General features: G+C 41.0%; 1 protein-coding gene across 5 annotated transcripts in view; it reads left to right on the top strand.

Moving 5' to 3' along the window:
* Nucleotides 1-22048, top strand: part of MYO1B (myosin IB) — a 181275-nt gene that overhangs the window by 25090 nt on the left and 134137 nt on the right. For all 5 annotated transcript variants that reach the window (XM_082466965.1, XM_082466961.1, XM_082466962.1 and 2 more), the window contains exon 2: nt 6558-6701. In XM_082466965.1, coding sequence (XP_082323091.1) covers nt 6567-6701 — 135 coding nt within the window. In that variant the 5' untranslated portion in view covers nt 6558-6566. The remainder of the gene's footprint in view (nt 1-6557; nt 6702-22048) is intronic.

A 22048-nucleotide genomic window follows, 5' to 3' on the forward strand; every position in this document is an offset into this window, starting at 1 on the left:
CTGGTCTGCTTTGACAGAAACAAGCAACCAAAAATGGCAGCTGTGAGAATGCCGTTATTGAATGAATCAGTTGTCAACTGTAAATTTGCATACTTGTTCTCCTTTTGTGTTTCTGTGAATGCCTGCCATATGCCAGAGGCTGTGCACTGTGCCTTTGGGGAGAGAAAGATGAATAAGGGTGACTCTTGACACCAAGGAGCTGATTCTCCAGAAAAGGGTCTAGGATGCATACATGACCACCCTACAAGCAGGTTAATGAGGGGAACTCGAGTCAAATAAGAACAATTGTTACTATGCTAAGAAGACGCCCTGAAGGTGCTGCCTCTGATGTGTATTATTAATGACATGTTTCAACCGTCCCCATTTACAATTACCAAAGCAGTAGATAATCTGCTTTCATTAAGTTTTCCTGCAAGTGGCTTTTATGGCTTTGCTTTAAAAGTTCCTTCAAATTTATTTATTTATTTAATTTATTAATTATTATTTATTTGTTTAATTCAGTTTTTTATATATATATATATTCTTTTTCATATTCTTTTCCATTACGGTTTATTACAGGATATTGAATATAGTTTCCTGTGCTATACAGTAAGACCTTGTTGTTTATCTTTTTTATGTAATAGTAGTTTGTAGCCCAAAGTTTCTTCAAATTTAAAATCGTGTTCACGACTTAATATTAATCCCTGTTAACCATTGCACCCTAAGCTCTGATTTGTGAGTGTTCTTTCAAATTCTATAGTAAAACTGTTTCAACTTAAAAATACACCTTTGTTCTCATCTGTGGCACTCTGAGACCTTCGAATAACATGGGAGACCACCAGATGCTATATTTCAACTTAAACTGCATCTCTTATTAGTCATTATTAAATTATCGATTACTTTGCAACAGCTTTTCAGTGTTGCTGCTTTGATATCAATAGTAGAATGGCCATGGCCTTCATAAGGATGTGCCATGAAGTTTGGCCATGTCTGTGTAGGGCTGTTGGCTTGGTGAATGCTGGTCTTGACGTTCCGAGCATAGATGACGTTAACATGGTAGGTGGCTGGTCATTTAAGGTTGGGACTGAGTAGACTACTCATATTTAAATGTTAGGTTACAGATGGCATTTTAAGATGCTCTAGGGTGTTTATGTTTCATTCTCTTTCGGATTTTGAGGAACTTTTGAAATGATGCTTTCAATATTTTAAACGGTATTTTTATACTGCAAAAGATGCCAGTAAGTGAATTGGTGTACACTGAGATATAGGTAGTAATTTTGGAAGTTTTTGAGATGAGAGTAGGTGGGGGAAGGAATGGTTGTGATCATATATTTTGTTTTTCTTGGATGGACAAACAGATGGAAAGAGCTGGGGCAGCCATGGAGTCACCGGGTATCATCAGTTGGTGTGCTTGGTGGTTGGGCTAAATCAGCACTCTTAGGTAGAGGCCCCACTTCCAGGCTCCTCTGTGGTTTCTCGGAGGGCTCCGCCAGTGATTGTATTTTGTAGATGGCTTTCACCAAGGTTGGAAGAAAAAGATTAGGTACCTGTAATATTGAAGATGTAACCGTGGTTGAATATTATATGTTGGGCACAGTACTTAGTGGTCATGTCGATGAGGGATCTTGGTTGCTTGCAGTGCAGGAACGATGTAGAGACTCACAGAATTGCAGAGAGGTTGGAGGACCAGGAAGGATACGGGCTTAGAAGCTAGGCAGGAACTTTAGAGAGACTGGAGGGCTGGACAGCAGGATCCATAGCAGAAACCACGGCACAGGAACCACCCGGTCTTCACGATGCTGCTGTTGCTGCAGTGAATAATGAGTGTGACCACCAGCTGTCGTCATGACCCGGGACTCCAAGTCACAGGAGGATGTCATTGGCTGTGTACAAGCCATGTTCCTTGGGGTGGAGAGAGCAGATCTGTCTCCTTTGAATTCTGTAATGGGAACTGGGTATTGCTTCTCACTGGATTACTTGTCGCAAGGTAACTGGGCCCCCTGAAAGGGAGATTAGGTGCAAATAGGAATAGGATTGTATACTGGATGGTGTCCCCTTTAAAATAAAAGACAAATGTTTACTATGGCTCCCCCTTTGGCTGCCCAACATTCACATAAGCCTTTCTTTCCATACTTAGGCTTACGAAAATAAAATGCCCCAGCCAACATAACACACCTCTTCCCCGTATGGCTGAAAACATAGCCACCCCCTCCCCAGAGGTTCTCAAGAAAACCTCCTCTGTCCATTGTCTTCTGTGGCCCCATCTAAATGGAGCACTGGGGATGATGGCTTTGTCATGCTTTAGCAGTTGTTTTTTGTTTTACGAGTTGGAGGTCTTGGGGTTGATTGTCTTAAGAGTCAAGCCACTTGTAAGTCACTGTCAGCCGTACTTCTTTGGCAGTGTAGATCCCTTAAAAATGTTGTTGGCTTTCAAGGTGTATCTGCTTCCATGGACTAATAACTAAAACCAGATATACTACCAGCCCCTCAGGTTTTGAACCTAGAACTTGGTCTGAGAACTTGTCTCTGGGCGATTGGACCTGGCCTTGTTGCTCTGCCGAGTGCCTTAGCTCTTGGTTAATGGAATCCACCTGGGAACAATTAAGAAGCTTAAGAAGCAGTAGAGCAGGTGATACGTCCCCTGTGCTCCATCTTCATGGTGGGAGTGCTATCCCTTTTTCAGGCTGTAGAGATGAAACAGTTGGTGCTTGGGATAGAGGACTTCTCCTCTGTGTCCGCTGCCCCCGGGCAGAATGACTCAACTTAGTAGCGTCATATGTTCTCCTCTCTGGCTTTCAGACAGACCAGTTTCACAGCAAGCATGTCTTTTTCTCATAGATCCTTAAGAAGTAGCCAACACATACTCTGGCATCTGTTTTTTTTCCCTCGAATTCTCGAAAGTTGCAGGCACAGGTCCATGTCGTAAGGCACAACAGGCCATGGTTTAATCAGCTGTGTCTCTGTTAAGCATCAGAGGTGATCTTGCCAGTCTAAGATAGTAAGTAGGTCCTCACGCCTCCACTCTGTGGCCTTGGCTCAGCCAGTCCATGCTCTTTAGCTTGTTACTGACAGCGCTCCATTTCCTCATGCCAGCTTCTTTTATTGGGTAAGATGCTTTCTGTCGCAAATAATAGAAAATCCAACTCAAAACAGCTTAAATAATAAAGAGAATTAATTGGCTTCTGTGACTGAAAACTTGAGAGCTGTGGGATGGGCTTCAGGTGTAATTTGATCCAGAGGTTTGTGATGTCATCAGGTTATTTTCTTTCCCTGCCCTCCTCCATGTATTGTCTTCCTCCTCAGACTAGGCCCCTCATGAAAGCAGACATGGTCACAGAAGTTCCAAGTATCACATCTGTAAATCATGCCACCCAGACGTAGATGGAACCTTTGTCCTCATATTCCAAGCCAAAGCCTCAGGCTCAGTTATGTGACCAGCCCTGAATCAATTACAGTGGCTGGGAGGTGGAAATGTGTTGATCGTCTTAGTGTAGATCACACGCTACATTCCCAGAGCATGGGATAAAATTGGCTTGCCTGGAACAATGTGGATTCCCCTGGGGGTCTTGGGAAGGGTGCAGGTGGACATTTATGTGTCAAACAAAAAGTATCCTTAGCGCTCTGTGTACCTTCCCATATGAATTCTTCTGATAGTTTGTGGAAACCTTGAGTTAGCAAGTGATTCTGAAATTTGTTCCTGCAGTCAACGTTGCTCTTTCAGAGAAAAAACAAATCAGTTTCTTTTGGCTGAACAAAATATTCCGACTAATTTCGTTGAGATGTCAAAGTGAACCAACCAGGCCTGGAGATAGTAGTCATGGTAAGGGAAATCAGTCCATTTGCGCGAAGATAGGAAATATCTCTGTGTCATTTTCTCAGTGTCCCAGTTTCACCATGAGAATGAAAATGAGGGGGAAGGTTGTCACTGTTTCCTCCCCACTAAGTGCCTAGATGCTAAAAAAGTAAAATGATACGAAACAAAACTGTGCTGGCATGACTAAGTGGACGTTGCTATCACCTTTTCAGTTGGTTTACTTTATTGCTGTATTTTGATTTGCTAAAGTTGTATTTTCAGAGTCTTTCACTTTTACCCATTGCCTGTAACTCAGCATTTGTTTTGCTCTCTTCCACCCTTCAGATTATAAAGTTGGGATAGAAGTGTAAAAATTAGAACCCATACTCTTGCTTGAAACTTGTATTTGAAAAAATGGTGAAGCAAGTTTAATTACAAAGACTGGCTGCTTAATTACTGCTACCTGCAACGAAGCTGTTGTCTTTCTGCAGCTGTTTCCATAAGTAGACTTTATTATATACAGGAATCTACCCCAGGGCAAAGAGTTCCCATTCTGCCTCTTTGCTTAATTTAAATTGCTGGTTTGAGGTGGTTATTTTTGAAACTCTTCTCAGGTTCACTTCCCCCTTAATCCCTAAGCCTTCTTTCCTCATCTGCCAAATTATATGTAATGCATCGCAGCTAGAGTGCTTTTGGCATTTCTCGAGTCTGAGAACTTGAAATTTGATTTAAATGTTAATTTATTGTGACAAAGGTTGGGTACTCATGTTCCTATTCCTGTACAAGTCTTTCCATGGACTTGGCGTGGGACCAGCTGTCTCCCTGGCTTCTGCTGCATCTCTAGAGAGTGGCAAGTACCCCTACCTCCACCTGGTTTATTTTGAAAGATCTGGCCTAGTTCAAAGTGCGTGAAACCATTCTTGGTACGACTATTGTTGGGTTTTAGCGATACCTGGGGCTATTTATTCCAGGTGTACTTGGTATGAAATTAAAAAAAGACATTAACAAAAAGTTAACCCTGTTTTTCTTCTTTTGAATATTAAATACTTCCTTATTGGTTGCTTTCCTTTATGAGAGAATCTTGCTGCTTTTTCTTGGTTTCTTTTTTTGGCTTCTCAGTGCACACTTGAAAAAAAAATTTTTTTTAATGGGTCAGAAATAAAGAATGTGTTTGGATTCATAGAAATCATTAATAATTAATAATAAAGAATTATGTAATTCCCGGTCTTCCCCAATTCTCTTTAAAATAACCCAACTAAATATAGTTTCTTTTGCCTCTAAGAGACCTACTAGATGTTCTAGACTACAATAGAGTACATTTATTTAAATTGCCAAGTCTTGAGCAAGAAGACTGACCTTTATAAGATATAGGATGCTTGAGTGACTCCTTCATGGAAAGAATTAAATGTACTCCCCTCTCCGTATTAGGGGCATGAATATATGTGAGTATTTATTAGTATCCTGAAATATTATTTAGTATTAGTGTACTAAAGTTAAACAGAATTGACTTCTGCATTGGAAGCATTTAGAGGGAATGGCCCAGATGAATTTAGTTCTACATCCTGATGATATTAGAGAAAGCAACATAGCACACACACACACACACACACACACACACACACATCTCGCCACACCACACCCCACCACGCCACACCACACACACTCTCCTAAATTCAGATGGTTGAAAGAATTTTAGTACTCTTGACGGTGATCAGATTTGAAGTCTTGGGCATTTAACATTCTTGCTCTTGGGTGGCACCATGCACTTTAGAGTGGGAGTCCAGTGCTGCCTTTGCAGTGTGCCTGTGTTTTCCACTTGGTAGGCTTTCACATTGAGCTAAAGGGAAACTAGTATTTCTGGTCTGTTCGTTGCATGTTAATTCGATTTTGCTGTTCTAGCGGTGTGTCTGTTGGAATGAGCATTGAGAATATTGAGGTCACTCTTGGCAGGTTATATCATATAGACAACCTCTGATTTTCAAGTGGGGTGTATTATTTTCTTTATAAGTCAGTGTTGACTCCTGGAATGAAATTTCTCCCCATAGGTGTAGTGTTATAAGTGGTGATTTAAGTTCTTTTAGCACAAAATGTAACACACTCCTAATTAACCATAAGCAGGATTTCTTAATCTTTCTGAGCTTCCTTATCTTAAAATGGGGATAATGGTAACAACCTACCTCATAGAGTTGTGAGGATTAAATTAATTAATGCATGGAAAGTTCTTGATACAGCATCTGCTATGTGGCAGAAGTACTCAGTAAATGTTAGCATCATTTTTTAAACATTATTTCCTGGGAAATGGCATTCTGCATTTCATCATGGAATACTGGGGGATGCCATCTTCGGGCAGCAGGTTCCTGTGGGTTCAAGTCTGACATTGGTAGGCATGGGCTAGTGGAAAGGGGTGGGTTGGGTTCTCTTGCTAGAGCTTTGCAACTTCGGGTTGGGGAGAGGAGATGGTCTAAAGAAGAAAACGGCTACCCTGGCTTCCTAGTGGCTCTTTCTGTAGATGGACTTTGCTTGGGTTGATGACTGGGAGGGAGGTTTGTTTGTGGCAGCAGGTTGGCAAGTGGGGCTTCTAGCAGCTTGGCAGTGACTGCAGCTCCCGCAGAGGCTTCTGACGTAGGTTTTGGGAGCGGGGCGGGGGCGGGGGCGGGTTATGACATTGGTGAGGCAGGTGAGGGCCATTTGGAACTAGTAGTGTTTCATTTCTCCATTGGTGCTAAGAACCCATCTGAAATAATCTTGCTCATTTAAATTGTCTCCCTTTCCCTCTTTCTTACAGCAAGAGACTATGGCCAAAATGGAGGTGAAAACGTCACTTCTGGACAATATGATTGGAGTTGGAGATATGGTTCTTTTAGAACCTCTCAATGAGGAGACCGTCATCAACAACCTCAAGAAACGCTTTGACCACAATGAGATATATGTGAGTGTGCACGGGAGGTCATCTGGGGGGTGTAGACTTTGCATTTTGTGGCACAGAGCTGGCTTTTCTTCCTTAGACTCTTCTCTCTTTTTTCTGTTTGTTTATTGGAGTCCAGAGGTATTTGTTTATACCCTCAGAAAGAGTTTTGGGTTTGCTCATTTGGCAGGTGAGTAATATCGCATTAGAGTCGAGTGAGTCTGCTTTCCACACGGTGTTTGTAGAGGGCTGACTGTGCAGAGTGTTGCCCTGGATGTCGGGGGTGTTCTAAAACAAGTGGAAGACTCAGTTCTGCCCTCGGAGGAACATGTATTCAGGAGGAAGTTTGAAATACACAGGCGTCTTCTTGGATACCTTCATAAGATTAGCAGCCTGACCTTGGAGAAGCTACTCATTAAGATGCAAGGCAGTGAACCGTCAAAAAAGACATAAACCTTCTTAACATTTGTAGTTAGTAGAGACAGGAGCAAATTACCAGATACGAATATGTGTTCGGTCCCTGGAGATTTGGGAATAGTCATGTCCTGCTATACAAAAGTATCATGTCAGACACAAAAATGAAAACATATAAATATATACAGTAATAGAAAGTTTATGTTGTAAAAATTCTTTATAAAGGATTTCATAGTGTTACTCTATCAAGTTTGTTAAATATATTTAAATCATGAGTAAAAAATGCTTTTATATATAGCTTTTCAGGAATTTGCATAAAGCACAGAAATTTGCATCTGTTCAGGTAGAGACATGTTAACTAAACCAAGGAGATGAAGCATTGATTCCCTGTACCAGCAGCTGAGAAGGAAGCGGATGGATTGGGTGGAAGTAGTTTTAATAGCTTCTGACTCGCTTCTGAGTTCTTTTCCCCGCATTTTGTAGTGTATCTGTGTCTAGATATGAATTGGATTATTGGGGCCATGCTTCATGTTTTTCTGTCTATCAGTGTGGGGACAAGAGGAGGAAATATAAGGAAATAAAACGAGAGAACGTAACTGATTATAACTTTGTGGAGCTAACATATTTTTAAAAATTACATGCGAAGCTATATTTTATGTTGCCTATAGCTTTCCTTTCCAGATAGGCGATCATGTTTCAAGGATAATTTTGGATAATTAATTCTTTTTTTAAAAATTTATTTATTTTATTTTTGGCTGGGTCTTTGTTGCTGCGTGTGGGCTTTTCTCTAGTTGAGGCGAGCGGGGCCTATTCTTCATTGTGGTGCATGGGCTTCTCATTGTGGTGGCTTCTCTTGTTGCAGAGCACGGGCTCTAGACGCGCGGGCTCAGTAGTTGTGGGCCGCGGGCTCTAGAGCGCAGGCTCAGTAGTTGTGGCGCATGGGCTTAGTTGCTCCGCGGCATGTGGGATCTTCCCGGACCAGGGCTCGAACCCGTGTCCCCTGCATTGGCAGGCGGATTCTTAACCACTGCTCCACCAGGGAAGCCCAGATAATTAATTTCTTAATGAAATAGGAGTCACCATCTGGGAATTGAACTTTCAGTCTTTCTTGATTTGATTGTTGGAGGTAGGGGGAGGTTGACAGTAACCTGAGATATATGGATACTGCTTTGGAATATTAATTTGGTAACTGGCTACTAAACTAACTAAGAGATGTAGTTATGTAAACTGCTGATTCAGATGGAAGAAGTATAAAACGCCGTTGCTGTAGAGCAGGTGAGAGGTTTGTTTGGTTTGGCAGTGAGGCCCCGTGTCACCTTTCCTCAAAGTGTAGCAGTTCAGTTTTCAGGTGGGAAAACCTCATGGTTCTGCAGCTTTAATTGAAAATGTGGTCTGATAGCAAATAAAAGACAGACTTTAAACATTGGTCTTTGAGATGGAGATAGGAGGCATCAGATATATCCTAACCGACGTTGGCTGATCATTTTTCTTTCTGGCTCTAAGAGGCACAATTCACTTTCAGCTGAATTGAGAATAGGATGGAGAGTAGAACATTACATGCATTCAAATACCTGATTTGTTGTGCCCACTAAAAATAAAAGAATCTCCTTTTTAACAAAATGTCAAGTGTTAACATTCATGAGTCTTTAGCAGACGAACTCTCTGGGTTTCAGCCTTACATGATTTTATTTTCTGACTATTTTAGGAATGTTCTTTCTGGTATGAAACAAAAGCAGAAAATTGCTTTCTGCTTCCAGATATTCATATAATTAATGTTTTCCGTGTTACTTTGGGACTATCATTTCCATGAGATGTGTGCCTTCATTTTGTAACTTTAAACACACGTCATATTGGAGGATTGGGCATTCTCTATTTTAAGCAAAAAAGAAAAAAAAACAGCTTATAGGGTAATGTGTGTAGTATGATCTTATTTTTTTTAATGGGGGCTTATGGATGTGTACATATGTTTGTATATTTGTATGAACATAGAGAAAGCCATGCTAACTTTAGTACCATGCTAACTTTAGCATGGGTGGATTTAGGCATGCTAACTTTAGTGGGGTGGGTTGGGATATGGGGACGGGGAAGAGTTATTACTCTTTTAGACCTCAGTATTATAGGACTTGTTAAGTCAAGTATGTATTGGTTTTGTAATTTTTAAAAAATACTGTACAATAAATTTGATTACCCCACCTTTGTAACCCCACATGATGTATATACTACCCTTGGGAAATCTGTTTCTGGCCCTTATTCTGATAATCTTCCTGCTTTGCTTTTCTTCTTGGGTTGCTGAAAATTTTTCAGCTGATGCCAAGGGCCAAGTTAATGACATACAATATTTTACTATCTTGTATTTCACTTTGTTTTTTAATTCTTTCCCAGGAAGAGAAGGTACAGTTTTTAAAATTTTTTTATTATTTAGTCTCTGTTGTAGTCTCATAGCTTTACTTTATCCTATAAAAGTGTGTGATGGTCTCGAGTGATCCATCATGCAAACATACTGAACAGTCATTTGTATGTTCAGAAGCCGTGGTTGATAAGGGGGCCTGTGAACAGAGGGACGCTTGGCTCAGACTTTAGAACTCTGGCTGTACCCAGAGCTTTTGCAGCCTCTTGTGTGAGCCAGCTGTAGGTCAGGGGACCCTGTTCTTCCAACCTACCCCCCACCCCCCGGCTTTCACCACCATATCTAGAGGTAAGAAATAGTCCCTGCCTTCACAGAGTTCTCACAAGATAAGAGTTATCAACTCTCTAGAGCATTTATAACCCCTAGTGATCCTCTGGATCTCCAGCCAGCTGAATCTGGAAGTGGAATCCCTGGTGATCCTGTCGTACTAAACCTGAAGCTCTGGGTAGGCCAATGAGTCACACGTACTCCTCAAACTACTGACTGTGGCCAGGTGACCAGAATGAGCTGAATGGCTTAAGAAAATGATGTCTACTCCTAGGATTGGGGGAGGGTCAGTTTTTTCCAAAGTAGATGGGTTGTGTGTAAGTAGGTTGAATACTCTACTAAATATCTCTGTCAGCGTGTTAGGAAGAGGGAAGGGGAGTAGATGCTGATGAGGCCCTCTGCTGTAACCCCCTCACAGGCTTGGTAGGGAATTCTATAGTGAAGTGGTTTTATTGGTGTTGCTACCATGCTGAAGGATATGTTCCATTTATGAAGCATTTATGATTGGAATTCTAAGCTTCAGGTGCACCCAAAGGCATGCTTCTCAAGACTTTTCTCCTCGAGAACTCCTTATGGTAGAGAAGAGTAAGGACTTCCCTGGCGGTCCTGTGGTTAAGACACCACACTTCCATTGCAGGGGACACAGGTTCAATCCTTGGTCAAGGAGCTAAGATCCCTTATGCCGCATGGTGTGGCCAAAAAAAAAAAAAAAAAAAAAAAAAAAGAAGAGTAAACAGGACCCTGGGGTGGGTAGTTAAAGTCTGTCCACTTTAGGGAAATACTGTTGAAATCTTTGCTTCCAAAGTCATTCAAAGTTTTATTCTATTCTGTAATGCATATCATATGGTTTTGTTTCAATCTACTCTACTCTTTGCAACCCTTCTTTGAATGTGAAGTATTTTTGGTGCTGACAAGTAGTTGTAGTTTGTTTTCTATCTGAATTGTCAGGTTGGGGATCATCTAGATATAAGAGGTCTGAATTAGTCCAATTTTAGGATCTTATGTTAGACTACTTGTAATTCTAAAAGGACTGCTTTGAAAGTCTAGTAAAAATTGTCTTGATTTTTAGAAGTTGGTACTGGAATTAGGATCCCCATCAAAATAGGATCCAGTACTTTTACGAAAGATAGTAAAGTGCATGCATCAGGATTATGTCTTCTTTGCTTTGAGTTGGGTTCACACACTTGTTTAAAAAACCCAGAGTTGGTTCAACACCCTGTCTGTAGCCGGGCAGAGTCTCTAAATCTGAGACAGTTCCAGATGTTGACGTGGTCCTTGCGGGAAGGCTGTTCCATTGGAGATGGAGGAGGATCAGGTAAGAATAGATAGAAGGAATGTTGGCCCAGTGGGGTAACACGCAGGGTCAGAGACTGTTTGCTTTGATTCCTCTCTCTTGGCCAAGTGCAGTGCAGGCTGGGCCCAGCTGCAGGACGTGCTCCAGCAGTCTCTGTGGGGTCAGTGGTGGGAAATGCTGGTTGTGACATTCATAAGCGCCGCTCTTCTGTATTCTTTCTGTCCTTTGTCAGAGCTTCTTCTGGCCTCCCCACCCCCGTCCACAGCCAGATGGGATGGTGGCAGGATTTCATGTGAACTTGGTATGCAGGAGACCCAGCCAGACGTGATTCTGTTTTTAGGGTGACTGGTCAGGACTGTGGTTCCGTTCAGGAACAGGAAAGCTGCAATTTAAGCAAGAACAAGGCCCAGGGCAAATTTGGAAACTAAAGAACCAAGGTGTCCATTCTCTGACAGGAAGTATTTTTGGTACTAACAAGTAGATTTAGTTTGTTTTCTATCTGAATTGTCAGGTGGGGATCATCCAGATGTAGAGGTCTGAATTAGTCCAATTTTAGGATCTTAAGTTAAACTACTTGTAAATGTAAGAGTGACTGCTTTGAAAGTCTAGTAAAAATTGTCTTAATTTTTAGAAGTTGGTAGTAGAATTAGGATCTCCATAAGGATGGGATCCAATACTCTTATGAAAAATATTCAAATGTAAGTACAATATATTTGGTTTAAAATATTGGAAAGTAAATGAAAATAATACTAGTTAACATTTATTTGACTAATAATAGAAAAGGAAGGTGCTTATATTGATATCCTCGGATAAAAGGTAGAGAGTAGACCAAGGGTCCCTGCTTTGCTTCTCTTATCTGCCTTAACTCAGGGACAGGCAGGAAAGAGTTCCTTGGTCGGGGCTCGAGGTGGTCTTCGGGCTCTCTGTCTTTTCCTACTTAGAATTTTATATGAAACGCTCAGAGGACAACTAGTACTGCTAAGAATAGCCCTTCTGAGCTGAAGATTCAGTAAGTTTTGTGACCCTTTAGAGGTTCTTTTAGAATAAACACTTAGTTATATTGTGGAAACACAGGAAAAAATAATTTGGAAACTGTTTGAAACAACCAATGAGATTATAAGTAAAATATGTAAATTTTTTATGCACCCAAGTCAGCCACAAAATTATATTTAAGGGTGCTGGCTGAGCACAATAAATGGGGTAAACATAAAAAAAAAATACTAGTTAACATTTATATATTTATTTGAAGTGTCAAAACCACTTTTCATTTGTATACATGAAAATTCCTACCTTTTGGGGATAACATTATTCCTGAGAATTTAGTATGAATGGTGTATTAGTTTTCTCTTGCCGCAGAATAGATTGCCCCAAACTTAGTGACTTAAAATAACATGCGTGTATTATCTGACTCTTTCTGTGGGACAGGCATTCGGGCATGGCCTAGCTGGGTCATCTGTTTGGGGTCTCACCAGGCTGTCATCAAGGTGTCAGCCAGGACTGCAGTCTTGTTAGGGGCTCGGCCCTTTTCCAAGCTCACGGGGCTGTTGGCAGAGAGCAGGGCTGGAGTTCATATGTCCAGCTTAGTGTTATTCCTACCCAGATGTTCTCTAAATTTTTTTCTTTTTAAAATTTCCTTTAAACAGCCTTAAAAAAATTACACAAGTAACAAATGCTTTTGGAAAAAAAAAATGAGATAGCATAGGGAAACATAACATAAAAATGTAATTTTCTTATCTCAGCCTTAAAAAAATTACAGCCTTAAAAAAATTACACAAGTAACAAATGCTTTTGGGAAAAAAACATAACATAAAAATGTAATTTTCTTATCTCGGTACCCCAGTCCCATTTCCAGAAGTAATGGTAGTTGGGTGCGTCATCTTCCAGATTATGTAAGTTTGATTAAAAATTAAATTTTTTTGGTCTTAGAGTTGGAAGTAGAAGGTTCTCCTTCATCTAGGTGGATGGGCCTTTACCCAGAGAACCCAGGCCCAGCAAATTTGAGTGAAACAAGAACCTTCTTTAATGCCACCTCCTCTCCCACCTTGACTAAGTAGGGGAAGGAAGACAGACTCCTGAGCTGGTGAAATGAAATGCCTAGACTTGACTGTGTATGAGGGGTTCACCAAATGCAGACTCAGCCTGCGCGGCTCGTTGAAAAGGTAGACAATTAAGGAACCATGGAGAACAAATTGTGTGTGTTTTCAAGAGTGTAGCTTTGGTTTTTGGAATGGAGTCACAGCATTAGGGGGCTAGATAGAGCTGGGGAACTACAGCAGATCATGAGGCTGTTGTGTCTAGTTTCGGAGTACAGTCTGTCTCTTGGACAGTTTTGTAATACTTTTCAAAACAATCATTTTTGGTAAAAGCTTGCCAGTTTCAACCTGTCCAAGCTCCCTTAAAACCTTTGGTGATTGGAAAAATTCTTCCTTTTAGAACTTGCAAAATGGCACGAGTTTATCTGTTATCTGCCAAGCTTAGGGAGTTCATGCAGGCACTATATAGTACTTGATATATTTGAATAATACTTATAATATATTAATTTAATTGAAGCCATACTTGAAGTTCAATTTGGAGGAAATTAAGGCCCAACTTCAGGTCTGCAGAGCTGTCATCTTTTGGTGGCAGCGTGGTGGGTACTAGGAAGCAAAGACCTGAGCTCCAGTCCTGGCTCCGTTACTTACCATCTGTGAGACCTGGAACAAGTACTTTAACTCCTAGGAGCCTGTTTTCTTATTGGTAAAATGATAAACAACGACAGTTAACACGTATTAAGTCCTTATTGGTACAATATGCTATTCTAAGCACTTTACATGTACTTGTTTATTTAAGTTTTACTAGAGTCCTATGCACTGTAGGTTTTCAAATTATCTTCATTTTACATATGAGGAAACTGAGGCTCAGAAAGGCTAAGTAACCTGTCCAAGGTCACCCAGCGAGTAGGTGATGGAGCTGGGATTCATATCCAGGAAGTCTGGCTCTGTAGTTCATGCTCTTAATAATGGTCCTGCTAAGTTTACGCCGTTACCATGTGCATCAGTGATACCGCTAATAGGGAAGTATTCTCAGCCTACAAAGTGCTGTTCAACATAACTGAGTATGATATGGAAGAGTGAGTGTATAGGTTTTGGAGCAAGGCAGCCTCAACAACCCAGACGAATAATTGAAGTGATAATCTGTATTCCTGCCACGTGTTGAGTTAGCATTCAACAGTGCAGTGACGTGAACTAGTGTGACAGGGAACAAGGGCATTCAGTTCTAAGGTCCTAGGTGCTCTCTAGTCAAAGACAAGTGATAGCAACCGTTAGGATGGTGTGTTCCTCTCTGGAAGGTGGGAGACGATCTTGGGAGGAGATGGGTTTTCATTCTGTTCACTGGATGGCAGGTGACTGATAGCTGCACAAGGTCCTTTACCTTTAAGAGCACATAGTAGAGGGACTTCCTCCCTGGTGGTCCAGTGGTTAAGACTCCACGCTTCCACTGCAGGGAGCACAGGTTTGATCCGTGGTCGGGGAACTAAAAGCCTGCATGCTGCAGGGCACAGCCAGAAAAAAAAAAAAAAGCACAGAGTAGAGGAGGAAGAAGCAATTCACCACAAGAGCCATGTGGCTAATTCATGCGGCTGATTCAGCCCTCCCCTCTACACACACATCTCTTTCTGCTCTTACATCTATAGTACAGATGAGTATTAATGATAATCCTAATTTCTAAAGAGAGGCTGTTTTGTGCATCCAACTCTGTTGTGGCATATTGGGCAAGGCATGGGCCTTTGGCAGACAGACCAAGGTTGTATCTTGGTCACTCACAACCACTGTGACCATTGAAGTAATTGAGGGTCAGTTCTCTCATCTGTAAACTAGGCATCATGATGCTTATCTTGTTTAGTTGTTTTGGAGATTAAGGGGCATTTTAGCCCAGTGGTTGACATATAGTTGGAATGGAGTACCTGTTCTGGGCCATGACCATCTGAAAAACTTGGAAACCCAGCATGACTTTTCTTCAAGATTTCAGACCCTGAGCTTTTCTTATAATTAGAATTTTCTCTCTCTCTCCTTCCCTGACTCTCTCGTTGCCTCTCCCCTCCCTCCCTCCCTTTTTCCCTACCCCCTCCTACTTTGGTATTCATTACACAGATTTCATTTTTGTTGGATTACTACTTTCAATTAGCCACCTAATATTATTTTCAAGACTTGTAGCTGGTAGCATAGCTGTAACACAGGACCTCTCTGTACCTTAGTTAAGAGCCTCTTATTAGGTCTGGAGAATGATACGTATTTGGAAAATACTTGTCCTTACAGAGTTTATACTTGAACGAAGATAAGGTAGTATTGTGTTATCCTGCTCTGAAATAAAGGCTGCCCGAGGTGATATTTTTAGCCGGTGTTTCGGCATGGCATGGAACTCATATATAGTTCTTTAATTCATAGTCTGAAATGACTGGCAGCACAGGAACCAAGGATTATAATATGATGGTAGTTAAGGCATGTCTCAGACTAGACTGCCAGGGACCATGCCTGACAAGCTTGCCTGATCTAAGGCCAGTGATTTAGCACAGCATAGCTAAAAAGATGAATAGGGCTTGAATCTCTCCTCAAACTTTGAGTTGAGAAATACTGAAAAAAAATAAAATATCAACAGAAGCAGATGCCAGCAGTCATGATGTGGTGAGGCCATGATGGGCCATGTGTAGGCAGAGACTGTGAATAAGAGTCTTTGCAACAGGCTAGCTTTGGAGTAGAAAGTGAGAAGACCAGTCAGTAGCAGGCCCAGAGGAAGCAGAAACGTGAGCAGGGGATGAGCACATTGATAGTGGGACTGGAAAGGAAGTCTTCACAAACTTGTGTTGCTTTGTTCCGTAATGTGGCCTCACAGCCATCCATACTCACTTTTGGGTCCCAGCTTTTCTTGTAGCTCGGTAATGGGTTCTTCAGGGGGTTCCTGGGTATGTGATTATCACAGTAAAACCTTCAGTACTTGATGTAACTTGAGGGCATCTCTGTGCCCAGCAGCTGACAGAGCCTGACAAATCATACTTCTCTATTCTTGCATCACAGACCTTGGTGTAGAGCTTTGGCGTGAAACTGCCCCTGCCACTACTTGTGAGACCTTGGGCAAGTCTTTGAAACCTTCTAATGCCTTTAGTTTCTTCCTCTGTGAAAATTAGGCTGTCATTATTGGTTATATGTATCACAAATCTGTTCTTAGATGGGGGTGTGAGGTGTATGTCTGAATTCCACTGTTTTAGATTTAAGACCCAGATAGAAGCCTAAATTGGTTAATTGACCTTATGTTTATAATTTTTCACTTAGGCAGTTTTTCACAATTTTGAACTGTGTCTGAAAAACCAACCAGAGCGTATGGTAGACCAAACTGTGTCTTTAAAAAACCAATTAAGACAAAAGCCCTCTTCAGGGGAATTTGGGAAATCTTACAGATGTCTAAATTAAAAATGCTGTGACACACAATGTCTTGATGCCTTGTGATCAAATTCCCAGGATCCGAGACCCAAGAAGAGGGTAAATCCCTCTGTGTGAAGTGAATAGCATGTTGTCATTTCTGAAGATTCCACCAGCTTGTCTTGTATAGCCGTTTTCTCAGTATCCCAGGCTTTTCCTACTAGCTTCATTAAGACCGTACGTACCTCATGTGCCCCTCTGATAACTCATCCATTCCCTGTATACAAAGAGCATTTGGTAAGACTTCAGCATCATAGGACTCCTGCATGAACTTAGCTGAGATACTAACATGTATTGTAGGCTTTTGAGTCCTGATTTGGCTATTTACTGTGGCCAAAAATTCCAGTAGAGCCAAACTCACAGTAGGTAATATTTATGAGATGCTTGCTATGTGTCAGGTGGTTCGTGCTTTAGCACACAATCTCATTTAATCCTCAGATTAGACGGGAGGAACCAGTATCGTCCTCCTTGACCAGATGATGAAACTGGGATTTGGAGAGGTTCAGTAATGTGCCCAGGTTCACACAAAACTGAAAAACTTTGCCAGATAACTTGGAGCTAAGGTTTACACAATATTTCAAATACATTTGAAGCCTTGTCATACTGTATGACATAGACTCTGAGCAAAGAGCTCAAAAACACTTAAGTCAGGATGACTTGGGTTCAAGTTCAGTCAGTTTCATCATCTAACCCCCTCACCCCACACACTGACTTTTACTTCAAAACTGCTCTCAGACTGAAGCTCAGACTCCTCTCTCTGACATTTGAGGCTGTCTGAAATTTGATTCCAGTCTTACTTTCTAAGCTATTACTCATAGGAGGTCTTTGCTTGAGGCAAGCTGTTTCATCCCCTGTGTCTGAAATGTGGTTGGGTGGGCCTTTAGGCTGCTGTCCATGTTTTAATCCATGTTATAGCCTGTGTAGAATTTCCTTTTTTTTTTTTAAGGCTGAATAATATTCCCTTGTATCTGTACACCATACTTTGTTTACCCATTCATCCGTCAGTGGGCACTTGGGTTACTTCTACCTTTTGGCAGTTGTGAACAATGCTACAGTTGAACCTGGGTGTACAGATATCTGCTTTGAGTCTCTAGCAATTCATACTTAAAAAAAATACATTTGGAAGAATACAACTATCCTAGCAAAAATTTTTTTAAAAGGGCAGGGTTCAACTGTGACCTAAAAACCAGAATCTCATATGCTGCTCTTCGGTGGAATGTTACTTTATCCGAATCTTGCCCATCCTTTTAGACCTGCCCAAATCCTCTGACTTCTCTGGAGCATTCTTGGACCTCTGCAGTTGACAGTGACCTTTCCTTCGTTTAAACCCAAAGCACTCCTTTAGGCAGTAAGAAAAGAAAGAAGACTAATGCACTCATTTAGCTAAGAATCACTTAAATCCTGTTTCCTCTGTTTTTGTGTCTACGGTGGTTAACCCTTAAATTTTATGTTTTATGATATAAAAGTCTCACCTCCTAAGCTCTATTATAATCTCCCAGGGGCACAGGCCACAGGAGTGTCCTGTATTTTCACTGTGCCTAACATGATGTTTTGCATAAAGAAGTCTCTTGATAAATTTGTTGCTTGCTTGTTAAATGGTTGTAGCCTAAATTCAGTCAAGGAAATCAATGCAGTTGTGCAGCCGCGTGAAGGGTTATTTTTACCTGAGTCCTGATGCATCCTGGATTTGAACTATTATTACTTTAGAGGTGAAGGAAACATGGCTTGGAGACTGGGACTTGGAGAGCTCCAACATATTCTTGAATATTTTTTGATGACATTTTAGACTAAATCATTAGCATTAAGTAAGATATTTAAATAAACATTACCTGTTGCACTGCCACCTTCCTGATTCATTTCTCTGAAGTTAAAGGGTGATTGTGACACAACGTCTTGCATTTCTTCAAGAGGTAGGCACAACTTTATGTGCTGGGATAAACATTGAAAAAAAAATTCTTTTCTGTTGAGATAAAAAAATTTCCCTGTAACTAGAAGATCTTTTCTCCCCCTTTCTTTTTTGTTTATTCCTGGTGGTGTAAGGATTTCAGCATTCTGCAGATAGTCAAAAGGGAGGCTTCTGCCCAACAGAGTAGCTCTCTGTTATACAAAGGCGAAGACGCCCGTGTAAGGCGTTGTACAACACAAGTTGCTGTGTTGAGGTGTTCCTGGCCACTTTTTGCCAAAGCTTTCCAGGCCTGACAGCATGGCTTGTGTGCTCTAATGAAAAGAGAACAGATTCTTGGCTCCTTGTCCTGATTCCACTTTTGTTAGATAATGTGGTCATACCACTTAACTTCTTTGTGCTCCATTGTTATGGACATTGAAATGGAGACTTCATTTCTATCTCATGGGGATTTAGGAAGAGCTTAGTAAAAAGGTGCTTCAGTGTATATTATATATCAGAACTTTAATAACTGTGGGGATGAGTTTTTAAGAAACTGCAGTGACTGTAAACAAATCGCTAAAAGTCGTTCTGAAGAAAATAAGAAGCTGGTAGATAGGCAGATGGGATACCTAGTTAGAGTCTCAACAGAGCAGGGGCTTTAAAAATATTTTGGAAGAATTTGATATTTGGAGAGAAGCCTCCAAGTTCTCATCATGGTGAAAAGAAGTCATTATAGGAATTCCTTATGTGTATTTTATGGTTTAGTTATAATTTTATTTTCAATTTCGTTGAAATATAAACTTTCAGGGTTAGAGCTTCTTAAGATCTTAATGTTGCCCTGGGAAGAACTATGATATGAAAGATGTGAAACTCTTGTGACTTTTTTGTTGTGCACTAACGTTTCGTTTACCTGGCATTGTGGAGGAATGAGTGTACAGTACTGCATAATGGAGATGCACAAAATATTAAAACTGTGCTTCACTATTTAACTTGAAAAAAGTGTTTTTGGTTAGATATCTTTCCAAAATGTATTGCATATGTCTTTGTCGTCGGAAACAGAATACTGTCTCTCTCATTTTGGCCCTTGATTGTTAGGTTGTGTTCTGACTCAGTGCTGTAATGAGGCACTCAGGGCCCACTGAACTGAGCTGTTGGCTCTTATTCTAAACAACTCTTCATTTTTATACTTTTAGAATTATTTTGATCACTTCTTACTCCTTTCTTTGCTTCTCTGTCTCTCTTTTTTATCCTTTTTCTGTCTCTTTTTCCATTAGTGGCCATTGTTTCTTTGCTTAGGGTGGGAGCTTTTAACCTGGTATTTCAACTGTATGCAAACTTTTATGTGCGTATTATATGTGTGTTTTTTGGGGGGAGAAGGTTCATAGCTTTCATTGGCCTCTCAAAGCCATCAACAACTAGAAAAAGATTAAGAAGTGCTCTGTGGCAGTATTTTTTAAACTGCAAGCTTCAGCCATTAAGTGATGAAAACCATTTAGTGTGTTAGGACCAGTTTTAAAACATTTTGTAATGAATAGAATTGAACAAAGGATATCAGTCCATTGCACATGATATTTATGATTTTGTGAAACTTATTTCATACATATGTATACACATATGTGTATGTAAATATACACTCAAACACACATACTTGGTTGTGATGAAAATTTTATTTTTTACAGTGAGTCATAGTCAAACATTTGAAACATACTGCCATGAGAAGGCCCCAATTTACAGTTGTTTCCGCTGTTTCTCTGTAGTGTGCTGAGATGCCATATGTCAAGTTTATTATAAATGCGGCTGAAATGAAAGAGTAGCTAGAAGAATTTTCTTTTGTTTTTGAAATGTTCACAGAATTAATTACATAGGACAATTTAAAGGGGAAGGTAAAATAGAAGATAGGCCAACAGCGACACTAGCGTGGTTGCTGCATTTGAAAGTAAAACCTGGTCCTGTGAGCCCTGAGGGTGAAGGCCACAAGCAGTGGTTTTTAACTCTGGTTACACGTTTTTCTGGGGAGGCTGTACGAGAGGCAGATGCCTGGCCCTTCTCCCGACCATTGAAATAGAATCTCTGAGGATGGGGCTGTGGAAGAACTTTCTTATAGAATGAAGTGCGTGGTCCTTGGGTTATGTATCTGTCAGGGACCTTTCCTCTGGCTTCTGGATTGTGGTCTGGAGAGTGGCGGTTGCTGGATGACCATCCTCCAAAAAAACCTTCAGTTTTCACTGTAATCACAGTAGGAGCACTCGAGTATTATTTGGTTATTCACAAGGCATCTGTTCTGGAATTCTAGAGATATCTGAAATATGAAGACAGGGATTGTTTTGACTTAGGAGTGTTTGTACATTCTTGGTTTAATGTCTGCCCTTGAGAAGTGAAAGATAAACTTATTAATTGAATATGCCATTTGTAGAAAGGTAGAGCCTTTCCTTTCCCTCTTCCCTTTTCCTTTTCTTCTTGTCCCCTCCCCTCCCCTCCCCTCCCCTCCCTTCCCCTCCCCTCTCCTCCCCTCCCCTTCCCTTCCCTTCCCTTTCGCCTCCTAGATGTCAGAGGCTGGTTCCGCAGGGTGGTGAGAGTGGAGGCGGCCTTCTGTTGTCAGGGTGGTGCGCATGCTTCAGGACTTGCGGTGCTGTGGGCCCGGAGCATGGAGGTAGTGAACTAGGATGGCCGGGATGGCTAGGAGGTTGTTTCCACTGAGTAAATAAGTACATTGATTGAGCACATCCATCCATCCATCCATTGAGGGTCATGAGAGCCAGACTTGTCTCTGTTGGAGAAGGTAGATAGAACCTAATTGGTAAGTAGTCTTTGCCATTATGAGAAAGGAGGCCTTTTTGGTGTGATCAGCCTATTAGAAGAGCAGGCTCCGGATTCCAGTAGGAGTTGCTCTGTGAGCCATTTGGGACATAGGGACCAGGTAGAATGTGAGCGCAGCCCAGAAGTGGTCTGGTGGGAATGAGCTAAGCTGCTGGAGGCCTTCTGTGGGCTCTCTCACTGGCACCATCCGAGTCCGCAGTAGCTTGTTGGAGCTGGACCCAGTACATACCTACCTATTATTTCCAGTTGAGTAAGTGAGTGGAATTCTAGGGGGCAAGAGGCGGATCCTCTTTGCTGCTCCCTTTTGTAAAGGTTTACAATGCTTTTCTTTCTTTTGTTTTTTGGGTATTTTTCTCCTTGGCATATTCAGAATAAAAAGGACACATAATGCCCAGCTCTTTTATGCACATACTTAAGTTTAAGAAACTGTGTCTTACCTCCAACTTCTTTATTCCAGTGGTTACTTAATGATTTAGTTTAGGATCCTTTTTAGAGCATGATGCAATAAGAAAATACTGACTTTAAATTGTATACAGTTTCTTGTTAAAAAAATAATGAAGTACGGTCAGCCCTTGGTCTATGGGTTCCTCATCCACAGATTCAACCAACCACAAATCAAAAATATTCATGGGAAATATTCCAGAGAGTTCCAAAAAGCAAAACTTGAATTTGCCATGAGCCAACAATTATTTACATAGCATTTACATTGTATAAGGTATTATAAGTAGTCTAGAGATGATTTAAAGTACACGGGAGGGCGGATGTGTGTAGATTACATGCAAATACTATGCTGTTTTATAGAAGGCATCCTTGTTTGAGCATCCTTGGATTTTG

This window comes from Balaenoptera physalus, assembly GCF_965194825.1.
Source record: "Balaenoptera physalus genome assembly, chromosome: 6".
Lineage (NCBI taxonomy): Eukaryota > Metazoa > Chordata > Mammalia > Artiodactyla > Balaenopteridae > Balaenoptera > Balaenoptera physalus.